This window comes from Acromyrmex echinatior, chromosome 16, assembly GCF_024713525.1.
Source record: "Acromyrmex echinatior isolate Ae372 chromosome 16, ASM2471352v2, whole genome shotgun sequence".
Taxonomy (NCBI): domain Eukaryota; kingdom Metazoa; phylum Arthropoda; class Insecta; order Hymenoptera; family Formicidae; genus Acromyrmex; species Acromyrmex echinatior.
In genome coordinates, this window is record NC_141867.1 from 3,214,434 (window position 1) to 3,233,804 (window position 19,371).

Here is a 19,371-nt window from a genome sequence, read left to right on the forward strand (position 1 = left end):
AATATTATTTCAGTTATAATATTCAATCTTATCATACATGATGAATGTTCAAAATTTAACGTAAATTTTAACCTGCATTTATCATATTCATTTATAATTTTTCTTTTTGATTTAATATTAATGTCCATGTATGCATTCATACAGCACAAATAAATCCATTATTTAAATAATTTAAACAGAATTTGATCGATTCAACTAAATCTCTTGTTTAGATATGGGTAAACAAATTCTTTAGTTGACGTAGCAAAACAATTTAGTTGAAAAATTTAGTAATAATAATGTAAAAATTTCTATAAGACAATTCTTCAGTTGATATTTTATTCAGCTTTTGTTCACCAAACTTGTATGTTAATATTATTAAAGTTTTAATTAATTTTTTTATTGCATCTAAGTGAAGTTCATTAAATAGTAAGAACACTGGATATACACTGGATATACACTGAGAAAAAAAGATATAGTAATAACAAAAAAAGAGAATTATTCACAAGTCGGCGATTGGATTATTTTGTTAAAATAGTAAAATATAGTATTTCTTTGTTATGAACAAATTTTTTTATCTAATGATACACATTTATTTGGTTATTTATGTATTGTAAATAACAATATAAAGTTTGGTTATCATTACAGAAGTATCCTTTTAATAATTTCAACAAAATAATCTACTACGGTACAGCGAAGAGCATTTCGAGAAGTTGTCAGAGAAGGCGTGTCTTTTTGTAAGAGAAATTCGATATGTATAAAACCGGGACGATTAAAAATTAAATTATATAAATCTATAAATTTTTGAAACTAAGGAAGTTCAAAAATGCCAAACATAATTTCATTCTGCAAAAAGTGAGAAATATATATTATTCTTATGCAATTATTTTGTTCCGATAACAAAATATTCTATTCCTATTTACAAAAGATTTATAAACATCATACAAAACAATTTTGTATTATTAAATTATTTGTTTATTTAGTAAATTCAACAAATTAATATCATCATATAATTAATCAATGATTTGATTAGTTATATGTATATTATCAAATAGTTTTTCTTCAATAAGAAAACTTTAGTTCATATAAAACAAAAAATTTCTTTTAAATTTCGTTAATGTATGACTTTTAGTTTTAAAATGCATATAAACACTTCCTCTCAACACCACAAATATACATGTGTTATAATGTCAATGGAATAAAAGATTAAAATACATTTTAATCTTTTATTCTATTACGTACAGAAATATGTGTCGTCATTATTATTCAGCGTATAGTATTAAAGACATGATCGCTGGACGTTAAACAGTGATGTACATGTATCTGTATATTAAAATGTGTTTTAACTTTTAACCTTTTATTTCATTGACATCATAATGCACATCTGTTTATAGTGTTGAGCGGAATTGTGAAAGTGTTTCTGTTAGGTACCAAAGACACACAACTATGTAGCTATGTAACTGTTTCAGCAATGTTTCAAATTGAGATAGTACTTGCTTCGCCTTTGTGACTACAGTCCATTATATTATATTCCAGTTTATCCTTTTTTTGTAGAGAATGCGAATCTAACATAATTTGTATATTAATCATTTGTAAGTTAGACTAGTTCAATTTGATGTCGAAATTTACGGTTTATGAAACGAAGTACGTTCAATTGAATTATTAAATGATTTTTTATGTTAAATTTATTGCATGTGCTTCGTTTATCATGTCGACTTCCAACAGCCTTCGTTTTTAGCACTTTTTGTTCAATAAATAGTGTTATAATGGGAAAGTATTTATTTCATTTAATAAAAACGTTAATTTAATGCCCTAAAAAAATTTGTATATTAATCATTTATATTGCCAAGGATAATTTGATTTGGAGCCGAAATGTATGCTTTATAAATTAATGTATGTTCAATTGAATTATTAGATCAATTTTAATGATTAAATATTAAAAATATTAAATTATTCTAAAATATTCTCTACACGCTCGTAAGATTGCAAAGCAATAATAAATCAAATACAAAATCAACAAATTTAAACGAGCAAACAAAGTGACAATTGATTAATTTATTCTATTATTCTATAATAATTCTTATGAGATATATACAGCACGTTTCGGACTTTACTTATTGTTAGTCCTTTTCAGCAACTCGAAAAAAATTACATAAGTTTAATATAATATAAATCAGATTATTTAAGAATCTTATCTCATATACAAATAAACGCAGATGTCACATCTTCTCTGCGGTATCAATAGGCAATTATTGTATATTTACGATGAATGGTGTCCATGTCATAAAACTCATTGTAAACTAATTCTTTGGTTCGGCGAGAACGGGTAACGTCAAATTTTGAAAAACATATTTACCACCAAGCAACGACAATGCGGATGATGTCAGAATTTAATCATGATCAGAGGTTATATAAAAAATTTTAAGTTAAAGTTAAAACAATTTTTTTATATTTTTAAAAACTATTAAATAATAAAGATAATCTTAATAGAAAACTGATTGTAAGGAAAACTTAGTAATTTACTTAAATTTGTAGCAACTTACAGATTGTGAACAAGAAGAAAGTACATGTAATATATAATATATATTGAACAAGAAATATAATTTATCGCACAAACGCCTGACATCAAATGGTAAGAGGTTAAAGATTGCTTATATATAAATTAAAGGATCTATCCACAATATAGTTTAAAAAGAGTCTAATAAAAACAAACATAAGATTCTCATCAAAAGATTCGGTATTAGTTTTCACAGTAATTCCATTATTTTGCTCTTTTATAATATCTCTGAAATTAGTCTTTTATTATAATTTAATTCCATATATAATATTTTAATTTTTCCCATTTCATAGAAAGATATGATAGAATTTTAATCTATGATTTGTAATAAGTAAATGTTTCGATAAATTCAGTTTTATTGTTCATGTATTCCTTAATTCTGATATTAATTTCCTTTTCGTTTGCCCCATGTAAGAAGTGTTACAGTCTTTGCAACTGATTTTATACTATACGTTATTATTTACGTTATTATAGAACATATATTTATTCTCATCTTTATGCATTTTTATAAATTTCTTAAGTGTGTTAACGACTCATTTTTGAAAAACGTGTTTATTGATCATGTACATGGCAGATTTAGTAACATTTTTTTATAAACAGAAGTATAAAAAATCTTTTTTTTGTGTTACTTAGATTCAGAAACCGCAATCATGTCATCATCTCTGTGATTATTGTTATTGATCAATGATTTTTTGTTGTTCTTAATATGAATAATCTTTTTAATCCTTAAATTAATTTTATCAAAAATCAATTTTAAGGACTAAAATAAAGAGTAAAAAAATTGTTTCAATACTATTCTGGATAAAAATATTAATTTTTTTTTAAAGAATGATCCACAACCAATAGTTTTATCCTATAATTAAGCTATCAGATACTCATAAATTTTTGAAAAGTAAAAAGATTTTGATGTGGCTTATGCACAGATGTTTTAATCAGTAATAATATAATATTTACGTTTTGTCATTAAACTTGTCAAAAAATAAATTTATTTGTTTTATTAAATTTATCAAAAGATAAAATTCATTTTGTTAAATTTATTAAAAGACAAACGTGAATAATGCGCTAAAATACTATTTTATGAAATTAAAATGAAAGTCGGTTTTCTACCAGTCGAAAAAATTGATGGGAAGCTTAAAATCTTACAATAGACATCAGACGTGTATATCACGTATCTTTCGATTCGATTATATTTTATCTTATCACATTATCTATAAAAACAACGAAATACGTCATTTTTCGTATCAGTTGTACTAATAACATACATGTGTATTTACATACATGTATTTAAATAATTTAAATAATTTAATTTTAATATACATACATGCACACATCTTAAATTATCTACACATATAGATGTACAATTACATTTCTATTTTAACAAGACTATGATTATGATTGCAAATTATATAATGAGAATTGTATAATTCTATCTAAATATTTTTCGTTAAAAAAGAATATAAATAACATCCAGTCGTCGTAGTCGCATTTAGTCGATATACTTATCTACCAATATATATTGAGTATTTTAGTATCACAATCCAAAAAAATAATCACAGATCTAATTATTAAACATCGCAAAAATATTCAAAAAATTGCTATTTAGTATAAATTATTGTATTTATTACGTACAAGTGTAATTTGTCGCAAAAACTTTAACCAAGTTGATTAGACAACATTATTATTTGTAGGCTACGGTAAAAATGAAGTATTCTTTGTGCATTCTAATAATTCTATCGACGGCAATTGTGAGTTTTGGAGTAGAATTGAATGTTGTATATGAATGGAAATATTGTGAATATGAATGGAAGAATCAGCAGCAGAAGAAAAATGCTATAAATTCGAAATTTTACGATCCTCACTTATGCTTCTTCTTCGATGCGATTAAAGCAGACGGTTGGTTGATAACAGAATATTCGAAAAAGTTATAATCATTTTGTACATATTGTAAATATTAATATTTTTCTTATAACACACAAAACTTAACCTACGGTTTTACTAACAAGTAAAAAGTATAATATGGTTATATGTATATCCTGATGAAAATAAGAAGTTTCATGAATGTTTTTTGGACGTTTAAATAAACGTTTGCAAGAGTTCGTTTGAGAGTAGAAACACTCAGTAGTGTTCCGTAAAGTGAAAATTACAAAGCTGCAGCGTTTAGAAAACAAAGTCGAACGTTTTTTCGGCATCTCCAAGTGACAGTAAAGATGCATCTCTACACGAAGATGCATCAGCGCTTACTGAACTTCCTCTGAAAAGAGTTGCTTTAACATTACAGAACTTTCAAAAAACGATATACTGTATTTTTTATGAGCGTTCTGAAAATATTTTAAACCCAATGATGTTGTGTAAGCGTTTTTTACACAAAGTGTATAAACACTAAAAGAATCGTTATTGAATGATTGTCAACGGTTTTTAAGCTTTCTGATTTTTGTCAAGATATTAGTTAAACTAATGTTTATATAATCACATTATAAAGTGTACATTTTATTGCATATACAATTTTGTTGTTAATGCAGTGTTGTTAATGCAATATTATCACTAGTGCCATAAAATTCACAAAATATTTATATTTTTAATAGAGCACGTAAATTAATGAACAAAATTTTTATAGATGGCAGAGTATTTATTTCTACACCGAAATATTTTGACCATGGTGTACCTGCAAGTTTGGCAACAGTAACTAATACAACAGGACCAGGTGGGCCACTTTTGCGCCCATATCCTGATTGGAGTTGGCATAATAATACAAGTTGCATGTGTGATGGTATTGTCAATGTTCACCGAATATATGTAAGTATATTGATATCTTTTCTTTGAGACGTTATTATATTCTGTATTTATATATAACAATATATTTACATGATCAATCATTTATTATATATTACTCATATTTACGTATGCACATATACAACAATCGACCTAATGATAGTATATAAAATTGAATTTTTATCTACACTTTACAGATTAAATGCAATCATATCTTCGTTTTGGATTCTGGTGAAGTCGGACTTAACCAAATTTGCAATCCAAAATTATTGATCTTCGATTTAAAAGATGATACGTTAGTTAAAACTATTTATATTCCACTTGACATGGCTACTGACGAAAAGGATATTGGATTATTAGTAGCGCCTTTCACATATGTTCCCGGAGAATGTACACAGTTTCTGGATAAAATGATCGTTTGTATATTCTCTTTTTTTTAATTATAGTAATATAACATATTCTGTGCAAATATAATTTAGTATCACATTTAATTGTACATATATATATATATATATATATATATATACAATTAAATTGTATATATATATATATATTGTATACATTTTTATTTGTATACATTTAATTGTATAGATATATATATATATATATATATATATATATATATTGCATTCTGCATATTTAAGTCGTATAATATATATGTAAATATAATAAATATTTATAGTTGTTTATGGCTGATTCAAAAGGTTCCGGTATAGTGGTGTATAACTCATCGAGGAAGCATATGTGTAGAGTTGAATCTGATTATTTAAAACCTACTGATACTTCTTTCTCTATAGCAGGCCAAAATTTTAATTTTTCGAGCGGTATCTTCGATATGACAATCTTTGACGAAGGCAAGTATTCGTTTTTTTTAAATAAATATTAATATAAATATTATTTCAATTTATTTTCTTATTATATGAGGCGGATATTAAGAATTTAACATCAATTTTAACCTGAATTACATCATATTTAATTGTAATTATCTTTTTTAATATTAATATTAATATTATTCATATATATTTATACTGCATTTTAATTGAATCAACAAAATCGCTTGTTTGGATATAAAAAAATACGTTCTTTAATTGGCACAACAAAACAATTTAGTTCGAAAATTTGGTAATATTAACATAAAAATTTGTATAAATTAAATTCATGATTGGTATTTTATTTACATTTACCAAACATTTGTATGTTAATATAATATTACAAAATTTTCTTATTAATATGTTTTGATGCATCTAATTAAAATTGATTAGAATGTGAGAACATTGAAGTCGGAATAGGAAACCTTTGATGCTTGCTGTCAATTGCAGAAGCCATAATGGGAAGTCATAATTCGAAAGTATTTACTTCGATATGAGACCCATCTCTAATTGATACTACCGAGGCTTATGTGTAGTTACATTGGCTGCATCCAGCAGAGAAAACTAATCAGTTAGTGCTTAGTGATTCTTTAATATGATTAGTTTCTACATTAGATCCAGCAAAAGAACTAAAGGCAAGAATCAATATTATTAAAGAATTATATTAAAGAATTATTACAAATTAAGCGTTAACTGATTCATTTTCTCTGTGAACGTAGCCATTATTTATAAGGCGCTACGTCGTGCACAGAAAAAACAGTTGGGTAATAGCTACCTAAAATAGGTTCAATCAAATGTTTTGATTAATATAATGAAACATAATCTTATCCTTACAAAAATTTAATATTACCAAACAGTAAATCCGTACGGATAAAATTATGATTGGTTATTAATGAAAACATTTGGTTGAACTGATTTTAGATAGCTATTACAAAAATTTGGTAATCAACATTGATTCTTCTGTGTATCAAAAGATAGTAGTATCTGGCGACAAGAGCACGCGCCGCGAACAGCAGGGATCGACCGTATATCTTGTCATTTTTTTATTAATACAAACGTATTTACATATTCAATCAACAAATTGTTGAATCAAAAAATTTAATTTAATTTAATCAAATGCGTCTTTTAGTGTAGGGCAGATCTGGGCTAGTTGCGCATAGGAGCAAGTTGGGCAAATGCAAATATCTAAATAATCAAAATATATATAGATACGTCTGCTTGCGTAAGATAGCACAAAGACAGAGATTACTGCGCTTAATACAATAATTTATGTCCGGTTATTAACAATCAAACACGTGCATTTTTCGTTTTCGTATATCGAAAGTAAAATTATTAAGTGAATGTTCTTTTTAGTCTACGTAGTAATTAAAGCAATTAATAACAATCAAATGCATTTTTTAGATATAAATTATTAATGTATTTTTTAACTTTAATGTTCAAGTTGATATTTTATTTACTTTTTTAGTTATAAAAAAATATTTCAGTCAACATCGATATGGGATTTGTTGGGCCAGTAGTCTCATAACTATAACTTTGTAAATTCAACTGCTTAAATAAAATCTTTATCAATGCTTTTTATTTTATGTTAACGATTAAATATATATTTTACGTTGCATTATTATTATAAAGAATAAAAATTTTTGTTTTCCTAATTTTGTCAAAATTAATGCATTTAAAAAGAAAAAAATATTACCAATTATTATACTTAAGATAAAAATAATAAAAATTTAATATACACATAATCCTTTTATATTTTTAATAATATTGTATATGTATAAACGATTATCTTTATGGCTCAATTTATTTTTCGGAGATGCTCAACATGCCCCATAGATGAGATACATTGATTCACTTTGTATTCTTGTAATTAACGTAATTTTTTTCTTATTTACGAGATATTTTAAGGATTTACAAGTATTTAATTATTGAGCCAGATAAATGCAACATTTTAAAACATTTATCATTAGTCTATCATAATTGTGTAAAGATTTATAATAGTTTAAAGCAAAAGTGTCACAACACTAGTCCCGTTCTACCCTATGGAGATGTTAACAACAATCTATAAATCAGAAATCTTTCTTGCAAAAATCGTCATTTCTTGCCGGAATTTCCGTAAGATATTTTTATATTTATTTTATATTTTAGAACTTTATTATCCTATTGCGGCGGGAAAGGAAATATATAAAATAAAACTAGATAGGCTACTAGAATGTCCAAATAAAGAAGAAGCTAATAAACATACTGAATTTGTGACTAAATTACAAAGTCAATCGGTATATATCACATCAACAGAACATTCAATATTTTATGGCAATAATATTGGAATGGCCATTTTAGGAAAGAACGTTTCTAAGAAATCTGCAAATAAAAACACGGTAATATATCCAAACACAATTATTTTTTACACATCATGATAATAAATTATTTCAAATTCTACTAATAATTGTTACAATTAACTACTAATAATTGTTAATAATTAATATGAGTTTATTACTGTAACTTAAAGTATTAATTTTAAGGTGGTAATCGCGCAAGACGACAAAAATTTTCAAGCTGTAAGTTCGTTAAAAACTTTATATTATTGGAATCAGTTAACGGGAGTATCAAATAGGTTTCAACGTTTCACTACTGGTACACTAAAACTAGATGAAATAAACGGCCGCTATTTCGAAATGGATTTAACTGAAATACTGAAGAAGATGAATTCGACTCCTTCTGAAATTATTAAGTCTTAATTTTCGTATTTTAACAAACAAACATTACACAATTTAATTAATAATATTTTTTATGTAATTTTTACGTAATATTTCTGTGTTAAAAGTTCTTTCAAAGACATACCTACTCAATTTTAAAATAACAAAATATTTATATGTAATTATAAAAATATCAAAATCACTAAAATTTATTTAACATTTTTTAAATAAAGGATGAAAATAGAGTACCTTATGCATTTAAAAATGGTTAAAAATATATAAGCTTAAAATAACAATGAGCATTTTTGTGAAGTTGAATACAAATGCAAATTAAGAAATTAGTTACCATCAGAAAATCTTTATAAATTAATTATTCAATTTCATTATTTACTTTAGACAAGATGATCTTTATATTGTAGAAATAATGTAAATTCTACATAAAAAAATATTTGCAAAGCATCAAATAAAGCAATTTCTCATTAGGAATTCTTTCCCTTAAGGCGTGGAAAAGAACATCTTGTCGTTCCTGTTTTTTTTCTAATTCTTCTCCTGATTCTTTTTTTTCTCCCTTATAGCACTATCTTATAACTTATCCCTTATAACGGTCTCTTCTCTATTACGTACATATAATAAGTGCCATTACATCTGTAAATGTTGTAACAATGCAAAAAACTTTTAATTGGGCTATAATTATAATTATGAGTTAAATAACGATGTTTTTGAAAGCATTTTCGTATATATTGCGTTATAAATTGTTGATTTTCGTTTTTTTAATTTTTTTTAAATTTCTTTATTTTTTTTGTTATATTAAGGGGAAATGCTACTAGCGCTATTTGTATCACTCTATTTTCATCATTTATTAGACAAAAACAAGGATAGAATGACACAATACTAATAGTATCTCCTTTTGTCTCCCTGACCATACTTCTAGGGTGCATTCCGTTTTACGCATAATATGCATAATGCATCATTTATCCTTGTTTAATATTCGGATAAAAAGGATAAATGCATCATGCATGAAACGGAATGTACCCTTAGACCATTCTAGACCATTCTAGACTGTAGCGGCGCAGCGTGGAGTAAGGGATTAGTAATGACGACACATATTTTTGTATGTTAAAATGTGTTTCACATACGTTTCGACCAATACATTTAGGTCATTTTTACTATTAATACAAAAAATATATAACATTCATTCGATATCTAACTTTTAAAAGTTGAACTTGTGCGATAATACAATGTATAAGATGTTCTAGTATTCTAATCTATACATTGCATCTCAAATTTACTGAAATAGTATGGATAATTCGCTATACTTCAAAAAATGAACAGCTACAGATTCAAAATTTGTTAAAAGGTATTGGTGGTAACCAAATTTTAATTGACGACTCATTGCTATTTTTACCGAAAGCACGACATTTTTATGCTCCATTTACTGTTAAGAAATACACAATGGTAACTGAATTTCAATCGACGATGTGAGAGAAAGATTACACAGGTTTTAGATTAGGATATTATATTCAATGGTAATTTATAATTAAGTAATATTTAAGTCTTTAGAAACGTCCTTTTAATATTATATATTTTTCGTATTAACATTGAAAATAACCTGAATGTATTGGCCGGAATGTATGTGATATTTGTGTATAAACTAAAATATTAGCATAGATCAATTTGCGCTCTTAATCCTTGACACTTTTACAATCGTTTTCATACAATTGAATAATTATATTGATTAATTTTTATATTAAATTTTTTTATAATAATAATAAATACAAGATTCCGATTTACATATATTCATAAACTAATGGTATAATTAAAAGAGCATAATTCTGCATAAAATATTGATTCACAAACTTCTGCTCAAAAAATATTTGGAATTTCTCATTTGAAAGACGCGCGTTAATAATATGTCAAATATTACACGGGGATTCTTCTCTTTCGAAAACACAAGATACATAATATAAATTATTTAGATAGCGGTAAAATCGTAAAAGACTTGCTGCATTTTGGACGTCTATCGATATTAAATACGGACTATAATATCGATAAAATGAAAAAAAATTGTGCTTGCAAATCGTCATGTAAAAGAGAGATTGCTTCAACTCTTACTATATCTAATAATTTGGTTCATCACATTTTAACCAAAGAACAATGCATGGATTTTGCATTATGATAACGCGCCGTCGCACACATCGTCTCTTATACTTTTTGATCAAATATGCAATAAATACCATCGCCCATGCATCGTATTCACTAGACACCGTGTGACTTTTTCTTGTTTCCAAGACTCAAACTTTTTCATATCTGCGCGGAAAGCGTTTTGATTCGATTGATATAAAGCCATAAAAGAAAATTCGACGAAGGGACTTAAAGGCCATACCTTCAGAAGCCAATAAAAAGTACTGTGAAGAGGGTTAATCGCTGGCACATGTGTATAGCCTCGAATGGTGATTATTCTAAAGAGGATAAAATAAATTTATCATAAAATTTAAAATTTTGCGTTTTATTTAAAAATCCGAGTACTTTTTGAGCAGAGAATAACATTACATAGAATAACATTTTTTCATATGAGGCTGTTTTCGGAAAAATCGATTTTTAATATTCACTTAGTGATTTAATTGATAAACTAAATCATCAGAAGAAATTATATAGCTTTATATGAAGCATTCATATAAAAACTACTTGAAAAAAAACAGAATTATGTGTTCAGAATGGGCAACATTTTTAAAATAATATTCATCGCGTAAGTATCATATTTTATTGTGTATTTCTGATTACCCAGTATGATAATAAACACAAATGTGAAAATTGTCGTAAAAGTTTACAACAAGATTCATTAAGTCAAGAAATAGTTAAGAGTGCACATGTGCCTTGTAAATATTGAAAATCAATTTTTTCAAAGACAAAACCTCATATAAAACAATTTATTTTATTTTGACTTATTTTTTTCTATAGAATCATAGCTCTTACAGGGACGTTATCCAACTATCCGATTTGATTTTCTGTAAAATATACTGTTAAACACAAAAATCTAAGAGATACGTATTTTTTTTATATGCGCGTTAACTCATGTTTAAGGGGTGAAACACCCCTTCGAGAAAAAACGGCATTTCTATTTCGAGCCAAATATAAAAGATGGAAAAAAATTTTTTAAACAAAAATTGTACGGTTTCAAGAGTCCATGTTGTAAAAAAAAAAAATTTTTTTAAATTTTTTTTGTTTAACAAAATGCCCCTACTACTCACAATTTTCTCAAATTTTTTAAATTTTATTTTACCAAATTAAAGATAATTTTTTTCTAAATTGAATCATGTATAATAAAGTTACATTACAACATATCATGTGTTGAGAATTAATTATAAACTCTTCCGTATATACGCTATTCGTGCTCATGTGCGCAAGTAATTGTATAATTATCGTCGAAATAATAAAATATATGAAAAGATGTTTTAAATAAAATTTGTATAGTATATTGTTGTAATTTTCTATATGCTTTATGACTATATATATGTATTCAGATTTTTCAAAAATGTAATAATTTTTAAAATATATACATACCTAATTACTTCTTTTAATCTAATTAATTTCTTCCATAAAGAAAAATTAAAAACATTTTTATTCCAAATTCATTTCCTTATAATAAAATTATTAAAAAATTAAATCTCTTTCTTTTTTTGAAAAATGAATTAAAAAACCACTGTCAATATTTAAAAATATTATACATTTTTTAAAATTTATTAATTTGTCTAAAAATATTATTGAGCAAATTAATAAATTTTATCAATGTTTTATATTTATCTTATAATTAAAAGTGCATTGAATTGGAAAATATCAGGTGTGAAAAATTTTTATTATTATTCTTTTACTTAATAATTATTGTGTTTTACTTAATTAATTGTGCTTTAATTGCCAAATGAGTCTCAATTTTACGTGGAAACTACATTAGGTTCCAATGCTCGTCTATTTGGCAGTGTATAGTACAAATATGTCTGCTTAAATATAATCGCATTTGGTATCTGCACAAAACGATATAAATTTATCTCTAGAATGGACATATCTGGATTTCTAGTACGGTGGTAATGCCAAAAACTAATTAAAAAAGCAAAAAAAAAACACAATACTTATCAATATCATTTTCTTAATAATCTTTGTAAGTAACATACATACGCGCGTTTTTTACGCAAACCATTTTATAACAATTTAATATTATATAAGCAATCTACAGCAAAAAGAAAAGACTGCTCTACCATACATCGATTGAGTTATTAGTGTTTTGACAATCAACTCCGTATGATAATTAGTTTCGGTCTGTCCTACCATCATATTCCACTCAGCACGCAACATTTAACATATATTTTTTAATATTTATATTTTACATTAAATATTTAAAAAAATGTTTTAACAACATTATGTGTATTTAGTAATAATTTTACATCAATTAATCAATGATTGCATTCAGGAAAGTGTACCCAGCAAACGAGAATAGATTGAAATGAATTGAAATGGATTCAGATTTTAGTAAATATTGATTCACGAATATTAAAATAAATGCTTTTCAATCCTAAATGTATTCATTTGTAGGAATTGCATAGAGCATATCTCTATGTTTTTCAATTTAAAAATAATATTAGCTTTTACTGCGCACAAAACACATATTGTGAATCTGTTCAATTCAAAATTTTGAATAGCAAATGCAATTGCATCTAATTGAATCTAATTGAATCCAATTGAATCCAATTGAATCCAATTAAATCCAAAAAAATATTCGCTATTTAAAATACGCATTTGGATAAAAAAAATTTCAATCCATTTTAATCCATTTCTTTGCTGCACACAGTACGTGTATGTGACGCTTTGGGGAACTTCCATCGAGTGAAATTTTTGGAAACAGATAACTAAAATATCATCAATTTACGTATGAATAGTGTTAGGGAGAGGATCTTTGTGTCCCCGTTGCGCAATGTGGAGCGCTATTTTCTCCTTATCTGAGATCTGTGTCTCCTGCCTTGTGGCTTGTCCGTGTCGATATTGACAGAGTGTGATAAAAATGAAATACGCCCTGCCTTGATATAAGATTTTTATTATATTTGAATTACACGACACGTTGTGACACGTTGCACTATTACGCAATCGTAACGTTGCAAAGCCAATGGGCTGGTATCAGCCTGCTGAGCTATACTAACACTGACAAGCGCCAACAAATAGATTACTAATTAATTAACAAAAGAAGGATTACGGCCACATATATTTTTTGAAGGCACTCTCTCGATTGTAAACATTATTTTTTTTTTTTAATATACTGTGCACCTACTTGAATAGTGGGAGAGACAGATTGAAGAGTATTTATACCGCAACAGATTGATATAGATTATTAATTTTAAGATTCAATGTTTCAACTTTCAAAGGCGAATTCGTATCCAGACAATCTCGTATTTACAACATTATTACTTATAAACTACCACCATGATTAAAATGGGACATCCTTTGTTTGCCCTGCTAATTCTGTCGATGGTGATTGTAAGCTTTGGAGACAAAGTGAAAAATATATATACATGGAAATTTCCTGAATTTGAATGGCTCTCCAAGAAACAGGAGGAAGATGCGATACGTTCTGGTATCTATAACCCTTCCAACTGCGTGTTTCATGATGCAAATGAAGCAGAAGGTAAGTTGATAATACTTTTTAAAAAAAGGCGTAATGATTTTGCAAGGAAGTAACTCATTACTTGTAAATAAGTTACAATCATAATTACTTTTTTAGTAACTATAATTTAATTTCATTCCTTCTTTCTATTCCTTTCATTTATAAATGCAATTTAATTTATAATTAGTTACATTTCTTTTAGTAACTTGTAATTAATTTAACAGTTACTTGGCTTATACATTAAAATCCAATGAAAAATTAAAGACAAGAACTAATCATATTAAAGAATTATTGTGCCTTCACTATATAAGAGTGCATTCCAAAATGTAACTATAGAGTTTCAATTATAGTATAGTTATGTTTTGGGAAGCAACCCAGAGCTACCATTTTTTAAACTTAATTAAAATATGTGTTTGTTATTTAATATTATGTAGTTTAATATTACTATTATTATACAGGGCTGGGTAAAATGCCTTTCGAATTCCATTAAAAATATTAATTGTAAAATACTTTTAAAAAGTGTATTTAAAATGCAAAATGCAAAATAGATTTTTCGAATTCATTTTAAAATGGATAAATAGGTATTTTAAATGGTTTTCGAATGCAAAATGATTGTCCTGCCATAGCAAAGAAAAATTTTTACGAAAAAGTACAGAAAAACTATATAGATTGAAACAAGATCCTAAAAATTTTTTTTTGTAGATATTCGTAATGAGACATAGAATGAGGTTTGTTTGCCTCAGAAATTCAATTTTTTGTAGATATTTGTAGTAAGATGTAAAGTGTTGTTTATGGCGGAAAATTTCTTGGTTTTTCGAACAGATAACTACTTTACGTCCCATTACGAATATCTACGAAAAATTAAGAATTTCTTAGGCTTCACGGTCCGTTTTTGTTTCAAGATTGTCTTAAATAATGTCTTAAGATGTTAATATGGCCTTGTGATTGGTTTGTAGCATCTTAGTACTTAAGATAGCCTTGAATATAAAAATCAACTATGAACACTTCCCTAAGACCTTGTTTTAATATATGTAGTTTTTCGTAAAAATTTTCCACCAGGTATACATTTTTTAAAAGTATGTTACGTTTGAAATCCATTTTCAACAGAATTCGAAGCTCTGACTACAGCATTTATAAAATTTCTGACGGGAATATTTAAAATTTTTTAATTATGATTTTAAAACGGAACTCTTTATTTAATTAAACAAATTAGTATGAGAAAGCCGATTATGCTCAAAATTAGATGTTAAGAGTAATATACATTTTTAGAAGTGTATATATAGTATTTTACATAAAGCTGGAACACTTATTTTTTATTAAGATTCGATATTTATAGACTATCTAGAATTAATTCTTTCTTTACAGTTTAATTTGCAATTTATTTGAATATTCATAAAAATCTTTAGCCAATCATGAAATTTGATCTTCTTATGCATCAACGATTCTAAGAAAATTTGTGAAAACATAAAAAAACTATTTATTTATTTTATAAATGGTTATAATAGACATGATTCGATTTCAAATGTAAAATAAAAATGATTTTTCAAAAACCATTTAAAATAAATGCAAAATGCCATTTTCATTTTAAAATAAAATACATATTTAAAATAAAATTCTTTTAAATGTTACCCAGTCCTGGGTATATTTTATACAAAATATTTATGATAATTTTCTCAGAAAAAAAATTTAAAAAGGATTAGAAAACAACATTATAAAAAGTTCTTTGTTTAAGAAATATTGCTAGTAAGTATTATATTATTAAGAATGCGTTAATAAACTAAAAAAAAGAGGAGAATTAAATGATAAATAAAACAAAAAAGAATAAAAAATAGTATTTTATAAGTAAGAATTAAAAATTAGATACAAAATTTCGGGATAGGGTTTCAATCTTCCAAATCTTTCTCTAGACACGTCAGTGATCAATATTAAGTGTAATGATCAATATTAAATCTTAGAACTTTAAGTTAATTCTGAGCTCTATTGACTACATTCAATTCTTATTTTTCTTATAATTTTGAAATAAATACATCAATTACAGTAGCAAAAGTTGCAAAAATAAATTCTTATAGATGGAAGAATATTCATTACTGTTCCCAACATAAAAGCACGTGCTTCACCTGCTTCTTTGACGACAGTAACTAATAAGACAGGACTAGGAGGTCCAATTTTACGGCCATATCCAGATTGGAATTGGCATAATAGCAGCTGTGATGGTATCATAAATGTTTATCGAATAGACGTAAGTATATCAATATCTTTCATTCAAGAAAAAATATAATTTCTTACATTTATTAAAGAGCAACAGTTTATTTAATATTACACAACTACACGCACAATAGAATAAGTTTAACAATATATGAAATAGAGTTTTTACTTTTATCTCAGATTCGATGCAATCACCTCTTCGTTATGGATAACGGCAAAATCGGAACCGATCAAATCTGTAATCCAAAACTATTGATTTTCAATTTAAAAGGTGATAGGTTGGTTAAAAATATTCACATCCCAATTGCTGATAAAATGGGATTATTGGTAACACCTTTGGTTTATATTCCAAATGAAACATGCATGCAGTTTCTGGATAAAATGATAGTTAGTTTTCTCTTTTAATTATAGTGTAATACATATTCATCTGTGTAAATATTATTTAATAACATTTTTAATTATATATCTTTTTTGCGATTTAATATATTTATAAATTTAATATATCTATAAATATACGCAGGTATTTATGACTGATGCGGGAGATTCCAGTTTAGTGGTGTATAACTCATTTACAAACAGTATGTGCAGAGTCGAATCTGATTATATGAAACCGACTGATAGTTCCTTCTCTATAGCAGGTGAAAATTTTACGTATGTGGGCGGTATCTACAGTATAACAGTTCTTAACGATGGTAAGTGCTTGTGCATTTTAAATAATATTAGGTGTTGGAATTAATTCGTAGCGTTTTACAAGTGATGGGAAGTACTTTCATTAATGTATTTTTTAATGCTCATGTGAAATAAATAACATTCTTTCATTAAAAAACGCTACGAATTAATTCCAACACCTAATAGATATTACTTATAAGTTGTAATATTTAATCTTATTCTACATAGCAAGTCTAAAAACATTTAACTGTAATTTTACACATACTATTTGCATTCATAACTTCTTTTTTATATGACATTAATATTTATTCATTTATTAATACATATATGCTTTGCGCGCTAGTAACAACTCATAAAACATAAAAAAATTTTATTTAAAATCTATACATGTTTGAGGGTTTCCTTCGTGATTATACTTATTTATGCAACGTTTACGTTACATTTATGAAACGTATTCCAAGGATGGACATAGACACGGAAATAACTTGCGAAACACATAGTTTCTGCGCAAAAGTTATCCCCGTGAAAAGCTCAAAAGCATAGAAAAAGTTTTTTACAAATAATCAATGTATTTTTGTTAATTTCCAAATAATAATCCTTTTTACTGTATTTTAAATATTTTAGATCTCTATTTTAATCCTATATCAGGAAAGGAAATATACAAAATAAAGATAAAGAACTTACTAGAATGTCCAAACAAAGAAAAGGCTAATAAACAAATTCAACTTATTAAAAAATTATCAAGTCAGACAGCAGTTCTCATATCAGCAGGACAATCAATATTTTATAGCGATTCTCGGGCAATGTCTATTCTACGCATGAAAAAATCCGATAAGATATATGAAACGGTAAGATATCCGTATGTAATTATACTTTACGTATCAATTTTTAAAAATGTCGAATATTATTAACGATTATATTTAATAATCATTGATATGATTTTATAAACTAAAATAAATTATTATTTATTTCAAGGAGATATTAGCACAAGACAGCGAAAAATTTCAAGGTGTAAGTTCGATGAAAATTTCAAAAAATGGATGTCAACTGAAGTGCATATCTGATAGATTTCAACTTTACGCTTTGGACAAATTGAATATAAATGAAACAAATTTCCGTTATTTCAAAATACATTCGTGCTAAAAGAAATACAGAATTAAAAGATAAATTACAACTCTACACTAAAAGAAAAGATTAGTTACTGCAGCAAATTAGATGATTAAATATAGCACAACATTTTTAATTGGCTGCAGCAACCAATTTTTAGTTGCGTTAGCCAATCGAAATCCTATACTGACATTGCGGATAGGCTAACAACAATTGGTTGCAGCAACCAAAAATTGGCTGTTGCAATTAAAAATACTATGCCATATTTTATAATCTAATTTGCTACAGCAGTCAATGTTTTCTTTCAATGTAAGTTCTAATTTTTATATTTTAAAAAATATATATGTATATATATAATTTCAAATACGTAAGACGTAATTTTATATGTACATTATATATATATATATATATATATATATATATATATATATGTGTGTTAAATATATGTTCAAAATTATGTGCATTACATAAATCTACATATATTGCAAAAGATGAATTTGCAAACCTTCTAAAATTAATTTTGAAAAACAAAAATTTAAAGATTTTTTAATTATACTCACATAAAAATAAGTCGTTAGAGCGACAATAATAATTAACATTGAAGTAAAATAATAAACCATCTTGATAGAGTTCTGCAAATATAATTTTAGACTAATATTTACTAAACATAATCTCAACAAAAAAATTCGATAAATAGCATCTGTAGTTGTAATATGTATGAATTTGATGTAAAGGTGTACTTTCAGAATTATGTCAAAATATTATGTCATTATATAATAAATAAAAATACATCATTTAATTAAGATATTTTCTGAGATTATTTTGATTAATTCTTTACTATTTATGAATGACAAATATATCATATATAAAATAAAT

At 26.0% G+C, this 19,371-nt stretch overlaps 1 protein-coding gene across 1 annotated transcript; it reads left to right on the top strand.

Moving 5' to 3' along the window:
* Nucleotides 1–2,347: 2,347 nt before the first annotated feature.
* LOC105152681 (uncharacterized) lies at nucleotides 2,348–19,298 on the top strand. Its single transcript, XM_087414757.1, has 13 exons — nucleotides 2,348–2,611; nucleotides 4,225–4,429; nucleotides 5,151–5,329; nucleotides 5,503–5,721; nucleotides 5,988–6,159; nucleotides 8,320–8,549; nucleotides 8,694–8,902; nucleotides 14,324–14,535; nucleotides 16,584–16,753; nucleotides 16,900–17,106; nucleotides 17,240–17,411; nucleotides 18,013–18,236; nucleotides 18,364–19,298. Exons 1-13 carry the CDS (start codon nucleotides 2,609–2,611, stop codon nucleotides 18,529–18,531), a joined length of 2,370 nt encoding a protein of 789 aa, XP_087270883.1. The 5' UTR covers nucleotides 2,348–2,608; the 3' UTR covers nucleotides 18,532–19,298.
* Nucleotides 19,299–19,371: the final 73 nt, after the last annotated feature.